Raw genomic sequence first — 16,342 nt, forward strand, 5'->3', positions numbered from 1 at the left:
AAAAAGTAAAGTGTCAGTCACTCAGTCGTGTCCAACTTTTTGCCACCCTATGGACTGTAGCCCACCAGGCTCCTCTGTCCATGGAATTCTCCAGGCAAGAATATTGGATTCGGTAGCCATGCCCTTCTCCAGGGGATCATCCCCACGCAGGATCCAACCTGGGCCTCCTGCATCGCAGGCAGATTCTTTACCGTCTGAGCCACCAGGGTAGACCGGTGGGCTAGGAGGAGCCCTGACATAAATCAGGGGAACACAGGATAGGGGCTTGGAAGGAGGGCATATGAAGTATTCACATTCTGAATATTTCCTGGGAGTCAAGATGACCAGATTGCTGATGGATGGATGTGGAGCGTAAAGAAAGAGAGCATAAAGGCCAACCCCAAGGGGTGGGGCCCCAGCAACTAAAGGACGGACCCAGCCCCAGTTGCCTGAGAGAGAAGAGACAGAAGGAGCAGGTTTGGGGCCAAGGGAGGGCAAAAGATTGGTGTTGACAGTAACACGTGGACATGGGGGCTAGAAGGGGCTCTCCAACTTACATTTCTGGCATTCCCCCCACCCCAAGGTTCTGAAGGAAGTGAGATGGTGAGTCCTCCTGGCTAGGCTGGCGACGTAGAGACAGGAGGCATGACATGCTGACAGGTGTTAAGCCAGGAGACTGGAGGAGCTCTCCAAGGGGACGAGTGAACCAAGAGGCCCCTGAAGACTGAGCCTGGGGCCACCCCAGCATCTAAGGTGGCCGAGAAGGAGTGGAAAGGAGAGGCCAGGGAGGTGGGTGGAGAGCAGGGCAACACTGACTCCTAAAAGGCATCTCCAGTGTTTAAGCACTGCCCAGGACCAAGACTGACCAAGAGTGAGAACCAAGACTAACCGATGGATTCTGTGCCAGGTCACAGCCAATCACTTTGACCAGGGCAGCTCTGCAGATTGAGGACCATGAGCGATCAATGGGTTTTGTGCCAGGTCACCACCGACTGCTTTGACCAGGGCAGCTCTGAAGTAGACTGCCCAGAGTGGGTTTCAGAGGCCTAACAGTAGACTGGGTGTGACTTGGCAGCTGATGAGACAGCAGGGCAGGGACAGAGGCGCATGGATCACCAAAGAGAAGGAAGCTGGGGGAGTCGCTGGTGGAGGACTGGGTCCATTGTCCAGCAGAGGGTTGGAAATCTCAGTGGGGCTGAAGAGAGAGGTCAGGGCTGCACCCAGCTGAAGCCCCTGAGAGGTCACCAGGAAGGAAGGCCGCACTGCAGACGCATGTTCTTTCCAGGGCCCTGAGGAGAAGAGGGGAAGGAGGCTCCAAGGCCGGAAGTTGCTCGGAAGGAAGACATTCAGGGAGGGAGACCAGCAGCTTCCAGTGAGACAGTGCCTGGTGGGGCGAGGGGGAGGGGCACATTGAGGACAGGCATTGTTGGAGCAGGAAGCATGCAGATCAAAGTAAAGAGAGCAGGGGGTGCCCCCAAATCGAGAGAAAGAATCAGGAGTGAGGGTGAGACTCGGAACAGCATAAGTGGAGAAGGGGAGGGGTCAGGGCTCAGGCCCTTGTCTGACACATATTAATTTCTTTCTCATGCAGCAAGTCGGAGGCAAGCGGTTCAGACTTGCCAGGCATGCCGGCACATGCGTCTAGTCTGGACCCGGGGCCTGTCTGGGTTGTGGCTCTGCCTGCCCCAGACTGTTTGCTTATCAGCATGGTTGAAACCGAATCTGCCTGCAATGCAGGGGACCTGGGTTTGATCCTTGGGTCAGGAAAATTCCCTGGAGAAGGGCATGGCAAACCAGTCCAGTATACCTGCCTGGAGAATTCCACGGACAGAGGACGTGGGCCAGCTACAGTCCGTGGGATCGCAAAGAGTCAGACACGACTGAGTGACTAACTGGTCCAGTGAGACAGAAACTGGTCCAGGTCGCCACACACATGGTTGAAACTGGTCCAGGTCCCAACCCAGAGAGGTGAGGAAGCAGAATCATGGGCAGCTGCTTTCTTATAATCGTGTGGAAAAGTGGACTCAGCTTGCCCACCTACCTGCCCTGTCCTCCATTGTAAACTTTGGCAGAGGACCTCACCTGCTCTGAGTCTCAGCCCATGTATTAGCTAGCAATGCCATGTAACAAATGACCACAACTTTAACAGCTTATTACACACCTATTTATTAGCATATAGGTATGTAGGTCGAAGTCCAGATAGACTCAACTATGCTCTCCGTCCACAGTCTCACAAGCCCAAAATCAAGGTGGCCAGGCTGGGCTCATCTTTGGAAGCTCTGGGGGAAAATTTACTCCAGGGCTTATTCGGGTGTTAGCAAAATTAAGTTGTCTGTGGCTGCAGGACTGAGGTCCCCATTTCATTTCTGGCTTCTCGCCAGAGTTTATGCTTAGCTCCTGGGGAGGCATCTAATTCTTTACGTGCTCCAAGTCTCTCTGACTTCTCTGCTGCTAAGAAAATGCTCTGCTTTTAGAGGGCTCACCTGATTAGATCAGACCCACCTAGATCAGCTCTGAAACTTATAGTCAACTGACTTGGGACTTTAATTACATTTGCAAAGTCCTTTTATAGCAGTCCCTAGACTATCATTTGATTGAATAAGCAGAATCTTGCTGGGAGAGAAGGATAAGCTTTAGAATTTTGCCTGCTACCGTTCCCGCACCTGTAAAACGGGTCTAACAGGGCACCCGCTCTTGGTACATGCATGCATGCAAAGTCACTTCAGTCGTGTCTGACTCTTTGCAACCCTATGGACTGTAACCCGCCAGGCTCCTCTGTCCATGGTATTCTCCAAGCAAGAATACTGGAGTGGGTTGCCATTCCCTCCTCCAGGGGATCTTCCTCACCCAGGGATCGAACCTGCATCTGTTATGTCTCCTGCATCAGCAGGCAGGTTCTTTACCACTAGCGCCACCTGGGAAGCCCATACATAATACCTTTGTATCCCAGCTGCTGTTTTCCTCTGGAGAACCTGTGTCTGGGGGTCCCAGGATAGCCCAAAACGAAGGTTCAAAAAAAGAAAAAAGGCTTGGATTCAGTGATTTGATAGAACCCAGAACTGAAAAGAATTGTTTTACTCACAGTTGTGGTTTATTACAGCAAAAAGATACAGACTAAAATCTGCAAAGGCAAAAGGCACCTGGACAGGGTCTGGAAGAGACCAAGAGGGAGCTTCCACCCTCTCCCAATGGAGTCACATGCACAGTGCTTACGTCTCCCGGCAGTGATGTGTGACAACACGTATGAAATATTGTCAACCACCCAAGCCCACCTGAACTTTGAGTCTAGCATATTTATTGAGAATTAGTCATGTAAGCCTGGCTGACCTCAGTTGCTGAGCCTCTGGCTCCTCTAGAGGTCACACTGGTACCACATGGCTCAAGACCCCTGCCATAAATCCCATTGCTAGGATAAATTCCCTATGGATGGCGACTGCAGCCATGAAATTAAAAGATGCTTGCTCCTTGGAAGAAAAGCTATGATAAACATAGACAGTGTATTAAAAAGCAGAGATACCACTTTGCCAACAAAGGTCTGTCTAGTCAAAGCTATGATTTTTCCAGTAGTCATATATGGATGTGAGAGCTGGGCCATAAAGAAGGCTGAGTGCCAAAGAACTGATGTTTTGAATTGTGGAGCTGGAGAAGACTCTTGAGTCCCTTGGACTGCTAGGAGAGCAAACCAGTCAATCCTAAAGGAAATCAACCCTGAATATTCATTGGAAGGAGTGATGCTGAAACTCCAGTACTTTGGCCACCTGACAAGAAGAGCCAACACATTGGAAAAGACTCTGACACTGGGAAATATTAAGGGCAGGAGAAGAAGGGGGCGACAGAGGATGAGATGTTTGGATGGCATCACCAACTCAATGGACATGAGTTTGAGCAAACTCCGGGAGATATGGAAAGACAGGAAAGCCTAGCGTGCTGCAGTTCATGGGATCGCAAAGAATTGGACACGGCCTAGCAACTGAACAACAACGGTTCTGCAAAGTTTTGAAAGGGTGGGATTGCTGACAACATTAGAGTGTGTGCAGGGTCTCAAGTGGGCTTAGATGCTAAGTCATGTCTGACTCTTGCAACTCCATGGACTGTAGCCTGCCAGGCTCCCCTGTCCATGGGATTCTCCAGGCAGGCATACTGGAGTGGGTTGCCATTTCCTTCTCCAGAGGATCTTCCCAACCCAGGGATCAAACCCTGGTCTCCTGCATTGCAGGCAGATTCTTTACCAACTGAGCTACAAGGGGAGCCCTCTCCTAATCTTGGTGAGTTTCTCCAGCCCCTTTAATCTTGCCTCAAGTGGCTTCCTGGCTGCTGCTCCCTTGATTAGCAACTGTTGGAATCCACCCTTTGGAATTCAGGCAAGGTCAAGGAGGCTGGAGTCTTGCCTAGAAGACAAGGGGGAGGAAAAAGGCCTTGGTGCCTGGGAGTGCCCCAGGGCCCTGCTCACCATTAATCTGACCTGCCTGTGTTACTACCAGCTCACTGAATGAGAGCCCCATTGGGCACATGCTGTGTGCCCAGCCCTGTGCTCAGCAAGTGGCACATGGCAGGGAAGGACAGACGAACCTCCAGCCCTCATGGGGCTGTGGGGAGACAGGCAGCAGAAAAGTAGGCCACTATAAATAAGTAGACTATGTAATGTGTTCAAAGGCCAGAAATGTTGTGGAAAGGAAAAAAAGAGTAGGGTCGGGGGTGGGGAGCCTGGTCAGGGGTTTAAACTCTTAAGTCAGGGGTTCTCAACCAGGCATGATTCTGCCTCCAGAGATCATTGGCCATGTCTGAAGACAGCTTTGGTTTTGTTTTGTTTTGTTTTTTAGCCTGAAAAATGATTTATTCATTCTTTAGAACTTTCATATTAAGGAGCATGTGGCAGAAGTGGAAGCTTTTGATGAACTAATAGAAATTGTTGTCAGTTCTAACAGACCAAAATAACACAGAGATGGCAGCAGGTGCTCCCATCTTATTTTACCACCTCCTTTGCCCATTGGCTTCAATACCATACAGAGAAGAAACCTTCTTCCTATCTGGGTGCCAGCAGTTCACCCCAGGGAAGGCTGAAGACAGTTTTGGTTGTTGAAACTGGAAGTGGGCTGGCCCTTATGGTACCTGGCATGCCAGGGAGGCTTTTTTTTTTTTTAATGTTTTATTTTATTTATTTATTGGCCACGTGACATATGAGATGTTAGTTCCCCAACCAGGGATTGAACCCAAGGCCCCTGCTTTGGGAGCATGGAGTCTTAACCACTGAACCACCAGGGAAGTCCCAAGAGAAGCTCTTGAATGTTGCCACGTGCCTGGGACAGATCCTGCAACAGAGAAGGCTCACCAGGGGTGTGTAGAGTGATGTAGGGGAGGGGAAGACGCTGGGACTCAACTGGTTTCTGGGGGACTGATGCCCAAATATAAGGGTACCTTCTGCCTTTGAAAGTGAAAGTGTCAGTCGCTTAGTCATGTCAGACTCTTTGAAACCCTGTGAGGCTCCCCAGTCCATGGAATTCTCCAGACAAGAATACTGGAGTGAGTTGCCATTTCCTTCCCCAGGGGATCTTCCCGACCCAGGGATGGAACCCAGGTCTCCTGCATTGCAGGCAGATTCTTTACCATCTGAGCCACCAGGGACGCCCTGGGAGCCCCAGTATTAACAACTCCATACCTGGAGGAGGAGTCAACGTGGGATTCAGCCTTGAGTGGATCCCATGACCCCAAGGGAGAGCTGCCTTGAAATCCCCTAAGGAGTTTCCCTTCATAGTAAGTCCCCTACATATGAATGAGTTCTGTTCCAAGAGCGTTCATAAGTCCAATGTGTTCCTAAGTCCAAAAGACTAGCCTAGGTACCAAATGAACATAATCAGCTATACAGTACTGTACTGTAATAGGTTTATAATGCTTTTCACACAAATAATATATAAGAACAAACAGAAAGAAAACATTTTCAATCTTACAGTATAGTACCTTAAAAAGTACAGAGTATAGCATAACAGCTGGCATACAGGGGCTGGAATTGAGTGAGCAGGCAAGAAGAGCTACTGACCGGCGGAGGGAGAGGAGGCTGAAGATGGCAGAGTGGAAGGATCTCAGCAGTAGGACATGGAGGGAAGCTGCAGTTTAACTCATGCCTGGCCTGACACTGATGGAACGCACGTTCGCGTCTTTGAAAGTTCTCAACTTAAAGATTCACAGGCAGGGTATTTACTGTATTTCCATGGGAACAACAATCCCGAATGAGAGATTAACATGTGAATTGAAGCAGAAGGAGCCTAAGGTGGTGATTCTCAACCAGAGGCGTTGTGTCTACCAGGGGACACCTGGCAATGTCAGGGACAGGCTTGGTTGTCGCTACTGGTAACTGGTGGGTAGAGACCGAGGATGCTTGAAATCCTACAGCGCACAGGACGGCCCCACAACCAAGAATGATCCAGCCTCAGTGTCTGACAGGGCGAGAAACCTTGACCCTGCCTCAACCATTCACCAAGAACAGGTATCCTAGTCAGCTCAGGCTCCCGTAAAAAAATAGCAGAGACAGTACGTAAACAACAGAAGTTTACTTTCCCACAGTTCTAGAGACTGGACATCCAAGATCAAGGTGCCAGCACGTTAGGTCCCTCCTGAGAGGCCTCTCGGCTTGCAAACGGCCGCCTTCTTGCTGTATCCTCAATGGCCTTTCCTCTGTGCGTATGCACACCTGCTGTCTGTCTCTCTTAGGGACCGCCCTTATAGCCTCATATAACTTTAGTCACTTCCTTGAAGGACCCATCTCCAAATGCCATTACATTGGGCATTCAGGCATCAATGTGAATTTTGGGAGGACACAATTCAATCCATAACAATAAGTGGCTTCCTTTTCTCCACCCGAGACAGGAAATACGTAAGCTATTGGGCAAAAGTGACTTTTCACAGGAATGTCACGTTCTCTTCTTTCCCTTCCCATGTCTCTGAAAAGGAACCAGAGGCCCCAGGCACCTCACTTAGCTACAGAGGATGGGAGATGTAGCTATTAATTCCAACTGCTTTCCTAGAGGAAAGAAAAACTGTTATAGGTTGGTGTCAAGGGTGTTGAAAGGCCAGCTACAGAACAGATGATTATTTGAAGGGTCTCCCGCAACCTGAGTCCAGGCCCACCCATCAGCCCCACCCCCACACAGCTTGGCCCCAGTGATCTCTGCACCTTTAGACCCCACAGACACCAGAAGTGAGGTGGTGAGCAACAGCACGAGGCGATAAGTACAGAATGGAGAAATAAAGCCAGAAAAAGGCATAGAAGTGGGGGACTGCTTTAGGTTGGGAGGCAGCTAGAAGACCTCTTTGATAAAGGATCTGGGCAGGGACCTGAAGCGGATGAGGGAGGGAACCACACCGATACCTGTAGGAAGGACCGTCCTGGCAGAGGAAACAGCCTATACAAAGACCTTGAGGCAGGACGATGCTTGGCGTGGTTGCGGAGCATGGAGGAGGTTGGTGTGGCTGGAACAGAGTGACCAAACGGGAAAACAGAGATGAGGGCAGATGGTTCAGGGTCTCGTGGACTTGGGGAGATCACCCTGGGTGAGGTGAGAGCCTTGAAGGGCTCTGAGCGCCGGAGACATGTGACTGATGCAGGTGTTCGGGGGCGCCCTCTGGTGGCTATGGGAGGGCTATGGGAGGTGGACCTGGGCAGAGGCCACTGCCCTCAGGTGTTCACGAGCGCCCTCTGGTGGGTGTGGGAGGACTTGCGCAGAGGCCACTACACTGGTCCAGGCGGTTCAGCTCCCTGCTGCCTCCAGATCCTCACGGTAGAATAGGATCTGTGCTTGACTTGACAAAAGACCCTTCTGAAAGAATTTTTCTCAAAATAAAGACACTTGTCTCTGGAGTCACACAAGGGAAGATGAATGAAAGCACGGAGTGCCTGGCAGATGTGTGTGCTTTGACCCACATCTGCTGAGGAGAAACTGCACAGGAGGTCCAAAGACAGTCCTAGGCTGGATCCGGAAAGTGGAGTGGGAGAAGGAAGGGCCATGAGAGCAGGTGGTGGGCGACAAGAGGTGGACAGGGAGTGGAGGCAAAGGGGGTTCTTGGGGCTACCTGGGTGGGTCAGCTATTCAGCCAGCAGGCCCCCATGGATGGTGGTTCAAACACTGAAATACTACTAAACTGGCTGATAGCCAGCCCCTGCCCTTCCCCCAGATCTCCTGGACCTCCTCCCATAATCCAGCAACCACAGGGTTAATATTTGGCCCAGCAGAAAGCCCTCAGACCCTTTCTCTAGCTGTCATCAATGTCCCTGCTAAGTCACTTCAGTCGTGTCTGACTCTGTGCGACCCCATAGACGGCAGCCCACCAGGTTCCCCCGTCCCTGGGATTCTCCAGGCAGGAACACTGGAGTGGGTTGCCATTTCCTTCTCCAATGCATGAAAAGTGAAAGGGAAGTCGCTCAGTCATGTCCGACTTCGCGACCCCGTGGACTGCAGCCCACCAGGCTCCTCCGTCCATGGGATTTGCCAGGCAAGAGTACTGGAGTCGGGTGCCATTGCCTTCTCCAATCAATGTCCCTAACTGCTGGTAAATGTTAGGACAGCACCCCTGTGCCTCATGTTGGGGGCTGTGAAACAAGAGTCGAAACAGAGTCCAGGCTGATGTATCAGTCAGGATGAATGAGAATGTGCCGCTGTAACAAAGAAGGTCTTGAACCAACAAAGATTCACTTCCCACTTGCATCATGTGGGAACGTCTTCCAGGGTCGGCAGGGTCTTCTGTTCGTTAGTCACTCAAGGACCAGGCCTGAGTGGGCAACCACGGTCCCCAGTGTTACCAGTTGCTGTGACAGAGGGAATGAGGACTCAGGAGGGTTCTGCACTGGCCATTAAATGCCCAAAGTGGCACCTCACTCTGCTCACACCTCATTGGCAAGAACTCATCTCTTGGCCCCAGCCAATCCCAGGGAAGGCAGGAAGGGCTACACTCGCATGTACTCAGGCAGAGAAGACAAGTAATCACCATGGCTGGGGTGAGGGGCCAGGGGTCAGCTAGTTCCAAGGTCAGCATTCATAGAAGGGGAAATTTGGTTGAGGGACAAACCTCCTCTATCAGGACTATTCCCTGAGGCGTACCCCAGGCTCCCTACAGCAGACATAGTTCTAATGCTGCCCATCAACTACTCTGATCTTCAGATAACTCACTGAGGCAGGTACTATTGCCATCATCCCCATTTCAAAGATGGGCAAACTGAGGCACAGCACAGTAGACTAACACCCATGTCACGCAGCTGGTAAGTGGGAACCAGGCCAGTCCCTCTGGATGCTGGAGTGTCTCCCACACAGTCTTTCAAAGGCCCCAGCCCTTCTGGGGACCAGGACCCCAGAGCCTGGATCAGAAGGAGCCTATGGCTTTGCAGCTTCCCCAGAGGCCAGCTGATGCCTCTCTGTTCCCACTCGCAGGTGGAGCTGACAAACAACAAATGGATGCTGAGTTGCGGAAGGAGATGATGGCCATCTGGCCCAATCTGTCCCAGAAGACGCTGGACCTGCTGGTCACCCCCCACAAGTGTAAGAGCCAGGCCCGGCCTGGGACAGAGAGGGGGGAGGAAAGAGGAGGCCTCGGGATGGCGGGGCTGGTGCATACCGGGCCTTCACCCACGGTGAGCTCATCCTGTGCCCCCAGCCACGGACCTGACAGTGGGGAAGATCTATGCGGCCATGATGATCATGGAGTATTACCGGCAGAGCAAGGCCAAGAAGCTTCAGGCCATGCGCGAGGAACAGGTATGGCTGCAGCCCTGACAGCCGCTCCTTCCTTTGTCCATCACTCTGTGGACACCCAGGCTGGGAGACAGTGTCTCTCTTGTCACTGTGAGGACCAACCAGAACAGTGGGATGACGTCAGGCTCCAGGACAGGTCACTGAAGGAGGAGGGCAGTGCCAAGGAGACATAACGTGGAGTAACTCATTTGCTCCACCAACACTTACTGGGCAGGGACTACCCTGGTGGTCCAGTGGCTAGGGTTCCACGCTCCCAATGCAAGGGGCCCAGGTTCAATCCCTGCTCAGGAAACTGGATACCACGTACTGCAACTAAGACCCAGTGCAGTCAAATAATCCAATAAGCAGAACAAATAAACTTTTTTTTTTATTAATTATTGGGCACCTATGGTGTGCCAGGCACCTTTCTCAGCTCTGGGTATGTGTCTGTGAGCAAAACAGACCAGAATCCCTGCAGAGCAGACCTTCCAGTTCGCAGAAGGCCACCAATGATAGATGATGAAATTATATCTCACTACAGAAAAAAGTAAGTGCCACGAGAAAAAGCAGGGGGGCAGGCAAGGGAACGTGATTTGAAAGGGGTAGTTTGGGAGGCATTGCTGAGGAAGTGACATCAGAGGAAAGACTTGAAGGAAGAGGAGAGAGAGCCAAGCAGATACCTAGGGGAAGAGTGTTTCAGGCAGAGGGAACAGCCAGTGCAAGGGCCCTGAGGCAGGACCATGAGTTTGAGAAATAGCAGGGAAGTCAGTATGGCAGAACAGAGTGAGCAAGAGGGGCAGGGGAAGGAGACGAGAGTGGGCAGGTGACAGGACGGATTATTCAGGATTTGTGGGCCTTTGACTTTTGCTCAGAGTGAAGTGGGAGCCACAAGGGTGCCTCAGGAGAGGTGGGAAGTGATCGCTTGCCGCTGCTAACTGGTGCTCTCTGGTGGCCATGGAGAGTAAGGGCTGGAGCTGGGAGCCTGGGAGGGGGCAGTGGTCCCGGCCAGACTGATGAAAACCAGGATGGGGGTCATGGAGCGGTGAGAAGTGATCTGGTTATGGATGGATTTGGAAGAGTCTAGAGGACTCGCTGATGGATCAGACTTGAATGTGTGTGTGTGTTTTAGGGTAGGGGTGGGTTTCAAGAATGGCTTCTAGGATTTCACCCCATGGGTGGGCTAAGCATACCCTCCATAGCCTCCTCACTGCAGTCTTGAAACCAAAGCCTCAGCCTGGGATACCCTCTTCCATCTGTCCCCTCTCCCCCCACCCCCTGGCCACCTTGTGTACACACGCTGCTCTCTGCTTCCCCAGAACCGGACACCTCTCATGTTCCAGCGCATGGAGCCCCCATCGCCAACACAGGAGGGGGGGCCTGGCCAGAACGCCCTCCCCTCCACCCAGCTGGACCCAGGAGGAGGCCTGTGAGTGTCCCTCTTGGCCAGAAGGCAGGGCAACAGGGGTGCGGGGTGCCAGGTGCAAAAGCCACCAGAGTGCCCACCATCACCCTGGCCTCTGTACCCCACACAGGATGGCTCACGAAAGTGGCATGAAAGAGAGCCCATCCTGGGTGACCCAGCGGGCCCAGGAGATGTTCCAGAAGACGGGCACATGGAGCCCAGAGCGGGGCCCCCCCACTGATATGCCTAATAGCCAGCCCAACTCTCAGGTACCTCCATGGCCCCAGCGCCCCCTTGGCTCCCCGGCCCGGGCAGGACAAGAAGGAGGGGTCTGGGCCCCTCACCTGCAGCTCTGCACACACCCAGCCAACCTTCTACCCCGGGGTCCCCCAGCCAGGCGGCCCCGGGGCTCACCCAGCCTCGCCATCTGCCCCGCAGTCTGTGGAGATGCGAGAGATGGGCAGAGACGGCTACTCTGACAGTGAGCACTACTTCCCCGTTGAAGGCCAGGCCCGGGCCGCCTCCATGCCCCGCCTGCCTGCCGAGAACCAGGTGAGAGCTTTCACCCACCACCCTGGGGACTGGACTTGGCCTCTGGAGTCCCAGCTTCCCTGTGCAGCCCAGGGACCCAGGGCCGGGGGGGACTTCTGCACCCTTGGCTGCAGCGGGCAGGGTCCACACCTCTGGAACCCTCAGAGGCCCCAATCCTCTTAGTTTCTCCCTGACAGAGGATTGAGAGGGGACGAGGTTCCTCTGGGGCAGGGCACCATGGCCACTGCCTCGGGGTTTGTCTCTGCTCCGTTTAGGGATGCTGAGGCCGGAGGATATGGAGGACACATATCGGGGATGTGGATGGGGGATGGGAGGGGATGTGTCAGGCCCCGGTGAGAGCTGCAATCAAGAATATCCATGCACGCACGCACACACGCATGCGCACAGAGGCGCATGCACACAGGGATGGGTGTGCTCATACATCGTACATGCTCTGGGGAACTTGGCAGGTCCCAGGACCTGGTAGCATGTCTGGGGTGGGGCCTGGGAGTCGTTTGTCTGGTCTCTGTGAGAGCCGCTGGGGAGAAGCAGGTGTGTGTGCCTGACGCGTGTCTGTGTGTGGCTGCTTTACCCAGCTGCGGGCTTGGTTGTCAGGGGGCAGGGTCCCACTGCCCCTGGCCCCCCAGGACAGAGGGGCCAGAAGCATGGCTGGGCTGTCCACCCAACCTGAGAGGCAGGGCGGCATGTCTGACTGTGGCAGGCTGCCCGTGTGCTATGCCGTGGCATCTGCGCAGGGTGGGGGTGGCAGGGGTTGGGCTGTGCTGTGCCTGGCTGGGCCAGGGTCGCCCAGGGGTGTGGCCTCTGGCTGCTGGGAATTTGGGTGGGAGGCACCCAGCCTGCATGTGACTGTCCAGTCCCATCCCGATGGGCCCCCCAAAGCCCAACCAGGACCGAGCTTCCGGGCCCCAGGAGAAGGGGGGCACAAGCCAGCTGATGGCCACCCCACCCCACCCCCGAAGCTTTGAGTGTCAGCGGAGCCAGGGCTGGGCGCATTGCATGAGGCAGAGTCCAGGGCCAGGCGCCTGCGGCCACGTCGCCCCATCTGTCGGTCTCGTGCCTTTGCCATCTGTGTGCTCCGTCCCCATGGGAGGAAGGCCAGCCGGGCCTGGGGTCACCCACACACCGGGGACGTTAACCTCTCTCCCCCTCCCCCTTCCCTCCCCACCTCAGGTTCTTCTCTCTCCCCGACCCTGGCATTCTCCTCCATCTCCCACACACCTCTCCCTCTCCCTCTCGGCTTTTATATTTATTTCCTTCTTTCTGTTTTTTCTGTGTGCACCATCCCGTGGGGCTGTGACAGAGGAGAAGGGGCCGGCCACGTGGGAATAACCTCAGTGTATGTACCGCGCCCGCCCGCGCCGCCCAGCTGGGCTCCGGCCCCCTCTTCCCGCCCACCCCCCTCGTGGGAGTTCTGTCATCTCTCCGGGTCCTCGGACCCCACCCTTTCTTCGCAGACCACACCCCTGCCCCCCACCCCGTGGAGCCCCATCCCTCATGTGTTGTGTTCTCTGTGTGCCCCACGTGTGCCCTGGAGGGGTGACCCCGCCCTGACCCCCCACCTCCCACCCTCTCTTCAGAGGCCCCCAAGCCTGGCAGGCGGGCGTCCATCGTTCCAAGAAGCCTGACCTGTAGCCCTGCCTGGCTCACTCTTTCTTGGGGGCTCTTTCCCATGACACCACCTATGAACCTCTGGTCTCAGCCCCGAGTCCCTTAAGACTCCAGTCTCAGGCAGTGCCACTGGGCCAAGCCCTGGGCAAGTCTGCTCTGTCTTCTTTCTCTCCTCTCCCAGCCGCAGGGAACCCAGTTCCACCCAAGGGTGCAGCAAACACACAGGCCCCCAAGCTGCAGGCCAAGGATGAGGAGAGCAGGTCCCCCCGGGGGTCTCAAATGCCAGGCCAGTCCCTCAAAGGCTTCCCATAGAAGCTGGACTCAGGTGGGCAGGAAAGTCCAGTCCCAGTTGGCCAAGGAGGACTGTGTGTGCTGGGTGCCTGGCCCTGGGCCGATAGGCCTGGCAGCAAGGAGAGGCTGAGGCTCCTCACTCGCTTTGGAGAGCAGGCCGGGCTGCCCAGGGCTCCCAGGTTTGTACTCCAGATGGGAGAAGCTCTGCCCTTCAGCCAACCTGCCTGTCCCAGCAGGAGGTGGAGAGAATGGGGCCTCCTGGAGGAACCCAGGAGGAGCTGGGGAGGGGACAGAGGAGTCCTGGAGCCTGAGGCTCAGGGCTCCCCCAACCAGATCCCACCCCTGGATGGTCACACCTCATCACTGATGGCGGATGGGGCAGACCGGGACTGCTGCGTCCCGGCCACTGACCCCAGCCCACCAGCCTGTTCCCCCCCACCCCAGACCATCTCAGACACCAGCCCCATGAAGCGCTCGGCCTCCGTGCTGGGCCCCAAGGCCCGGCGCCTGGACGACTACTCCCTGGAGAGGGTGCCGCCCGAGGAGAACCAGCGGCACCACCAGAGGCGCAGAGACCGTGGCCACCGCACCTCCGAGCGCTCCTTGGGCCGCTACACGGACGTGGACACAGGTGGGTCGCCCTGCAAGGCCCAGGGACCGGAGGCTGTGTAAGGGGACAGAGCAGGGGAGATGGAGGAGAAGGCAGAGCAGGGTAAACACTGAGTAAGGAAAGACAGAAGGGCCTGGATAGGACCCAGGGGGACCGAGATGCGCCAGCTGCTGCTCACACCCTGGTGACCAGCTCCCCCACACACACCCACCAAGCCACCCTGGGCCCAAGGGCAGGTGCCCGCAGGGTCTGCAGTCCCGCTTAGAAGCCGCCCACATGCACGTCCCATGCCGCCCTTTCCTCACAGCCATCTGTCTTGTCTGACCCCATGCGGCCCTAGGCTTGGGGACAGACTTGAGCATGACCACCCAGTCTGGGGACCTGCCATCAAAGGAAAGAGACCAGGAGCGGGGCCGGCCCAAGGACCGGAAGCATCGGCAACACCACCACCACCACCACCACCACCATCCCCCGCCCCCTGACAAGGAGCGCTACACCCAGGAGCGGCCTGAGCACGGCCGGCCCCGGGCCCGTGACCAGCGCTGGTCCCGCTCACCCAGTGAGGGCCGGGAGCACATGGCCCACCGTCAGGTGGGTGTGGCAGGAGGCACTGTGGACCCCTCCGGGAGAGGATGGGGGGCCACAGCCCACAGCCCCCTCTGGGCGGGGTTCCCCACTCCTGCCGTGATCTCTGACCTGCCCACCATGGGGCTCCCCAAGCCAGGGGGTTGGGCTCGGGCAGGGGTGGACACTGGCCCCTGCCACTCTGGCTCCCCACTCTGCACCCCAGCCCCCTGCCCGCCTGCCACCCCGCTCCCCGCCGCCCGCAGCTGCTTCCTCTTTGGTTGTGGATCACGTTTGAGTTTCGGGCCAGCAGTGGTCTTTACGACTCACGCCCACCCTGGCTACCTTCTGCCTTTTGCTTTCCTTTAACCCAGCTTCCGTTTTTTGTTTCAATTATGATTTCTGTCCTCTGGACGCCTGTGAGTAATTTTTGAAACTTCTGCTATTTTTAACCCCGAAACTTACAAAACTCCATTTCTCATTTCTCTTTTCACTTTGTTGTGTTGGTTTTCGACTTCCCCCGACCCTCCTTGTCTCACTCCCCCTCCTCCTTGTCCCCTCCTCCTCCTCCTCCCACCTGTGGCTGTTGCTTTTTTCCTTTTTTTCCATTTGAACGTCCTGTGTGTCCTCCCCGCCCACCCTCCTCCCCCGTCCTCTGAATTTTCCTTCGCTCCCCACCCTCCCGTCCTCTGTGTCTCCTCCCGTCTCCTTCTGGTTGATTTTGTTGTATCTTTTTTTTTGATTTCCTTTGTTTCAATTTTCGTGTAGGGCAGTAGTTCCGTAAGTGGAAGCCCAGCCCCCTCAACATCTGGTACCAGCACTCCGCGGCGGGGACGCCGCCAGCTCCCCCAGACCCCCTCCACTCCCCGGCCGCACGTGTCCTATTCCCCCGTGATCCGTAAGGCCGGCGGCTCGGGTCCCCAGCAGCAGCAGCAGCCCGCGGCGCGGCCGGGCCGAACGGCCCCCAGCGGCCCGCGGAGGTACCCGGGCCCCGTGGCCGAGCCCCTGGCCGGGGAGCGGCCTCCCACGGGAGGCCACGGAAGCAGCCGCTCGCCCGCGATGGAGCGGCGGATCCCGGGCCCGGCCCGGAGCGAGTCCCCCAGGGCGCCGTGTCGCCACGGCGGGGCGCGATGGCCGGCGTCCGGCGCGCACGCGGCCGAGGGCCCCCCGGGCCCCCGGCACCACCACGGTTACTACCGGGGCTCCGACTACGACGAGCCAGACGGCCCCGGGCGGCGGCGGCGGGGAGGAGGAGGACCCCGGGCGCCGCCTACGACGCGCGCCCCCCGCGCGCCACGCGTGCTCGCCCAGGACTCCCCGGGCCGCGGGCCCGGCCTGCGCCTCGCCTTCCAGGCACGGCCGGCGACTCCCGAACGGCTACTACCCGGCCCACGGACTGGCCAGGCCCCGCGGGCCGGGCTCCCGGAAAGGCCTGCACGAAGCCTACAGCGAGACCGACGACGATGACTGGTGCTAAGCCCGGGCGAGGTGGCGCCCGCCCGGCCCCCCACGCACCCCACGCACACGCCCCCCTCGGGGAGGAGCCGCACCGGCCGCGGGGCCACCTCGCTGCCACCTGCCCAGCACACGGGGGCGGGGAGGCCCGGGAGGGCCCAGGCG

At 56.4% G+C, this 16,342-nt stretch overlaps 1 protein-coding gene across 1 annotated transcript in view; it reads left to right on the forward strand.

Moving 5' to 3' along the window:
- CACNA1A (calcium channel, voltage-dependent, P/Q type, alpha 1A subunit) overlaps positions 1–16,189 on the forward strand; it is a 255,016-nt gene extending 238,827 nt beyond the window's left edge. Inside the window, 9 exon segments of the mRNA XM_010855524.1 lie at positions 9,396–9,503; positions 9,619–9,719; positions 11,012–11,121; positions 11,228–11,366; positions 11,536–11,649; positions 12,950–12,985; positions 13,993–14,179; positions 14,499–14,749; positions 15,491–16,189. Coding sequence (XP_010853826.1) covers positions 9,396–9,503; positions 9,619–9,719; positions 11,012–11,121; positions 11,228–11,366; positions 11,536–11,649; positions 12,950–12,985; positions 13,993–14,179; positions 14,499–14,749; positions 15,491–16,189 — 1,745 coding nt within the window.
- The last annotated feature ends 153 nt before the right edge of the window (positions 16,190–16,342 follow it).

Source organism: Bison bison, unplaced genomic scaffold (genome assembly GCF_000754665.1).
Source record: "Bison bison bison isolate TAMUID 2011002044 unplaced genomic scaffold, Bison_UMD1.0 scf7180017864365, whole genome shotgun sequence".
Taxonomy (NCBI): Eukaryota; Metazoa; Chordata; class Mammalia; order Artiodactyla; family Bovidae; genus Bison; species Bison bison.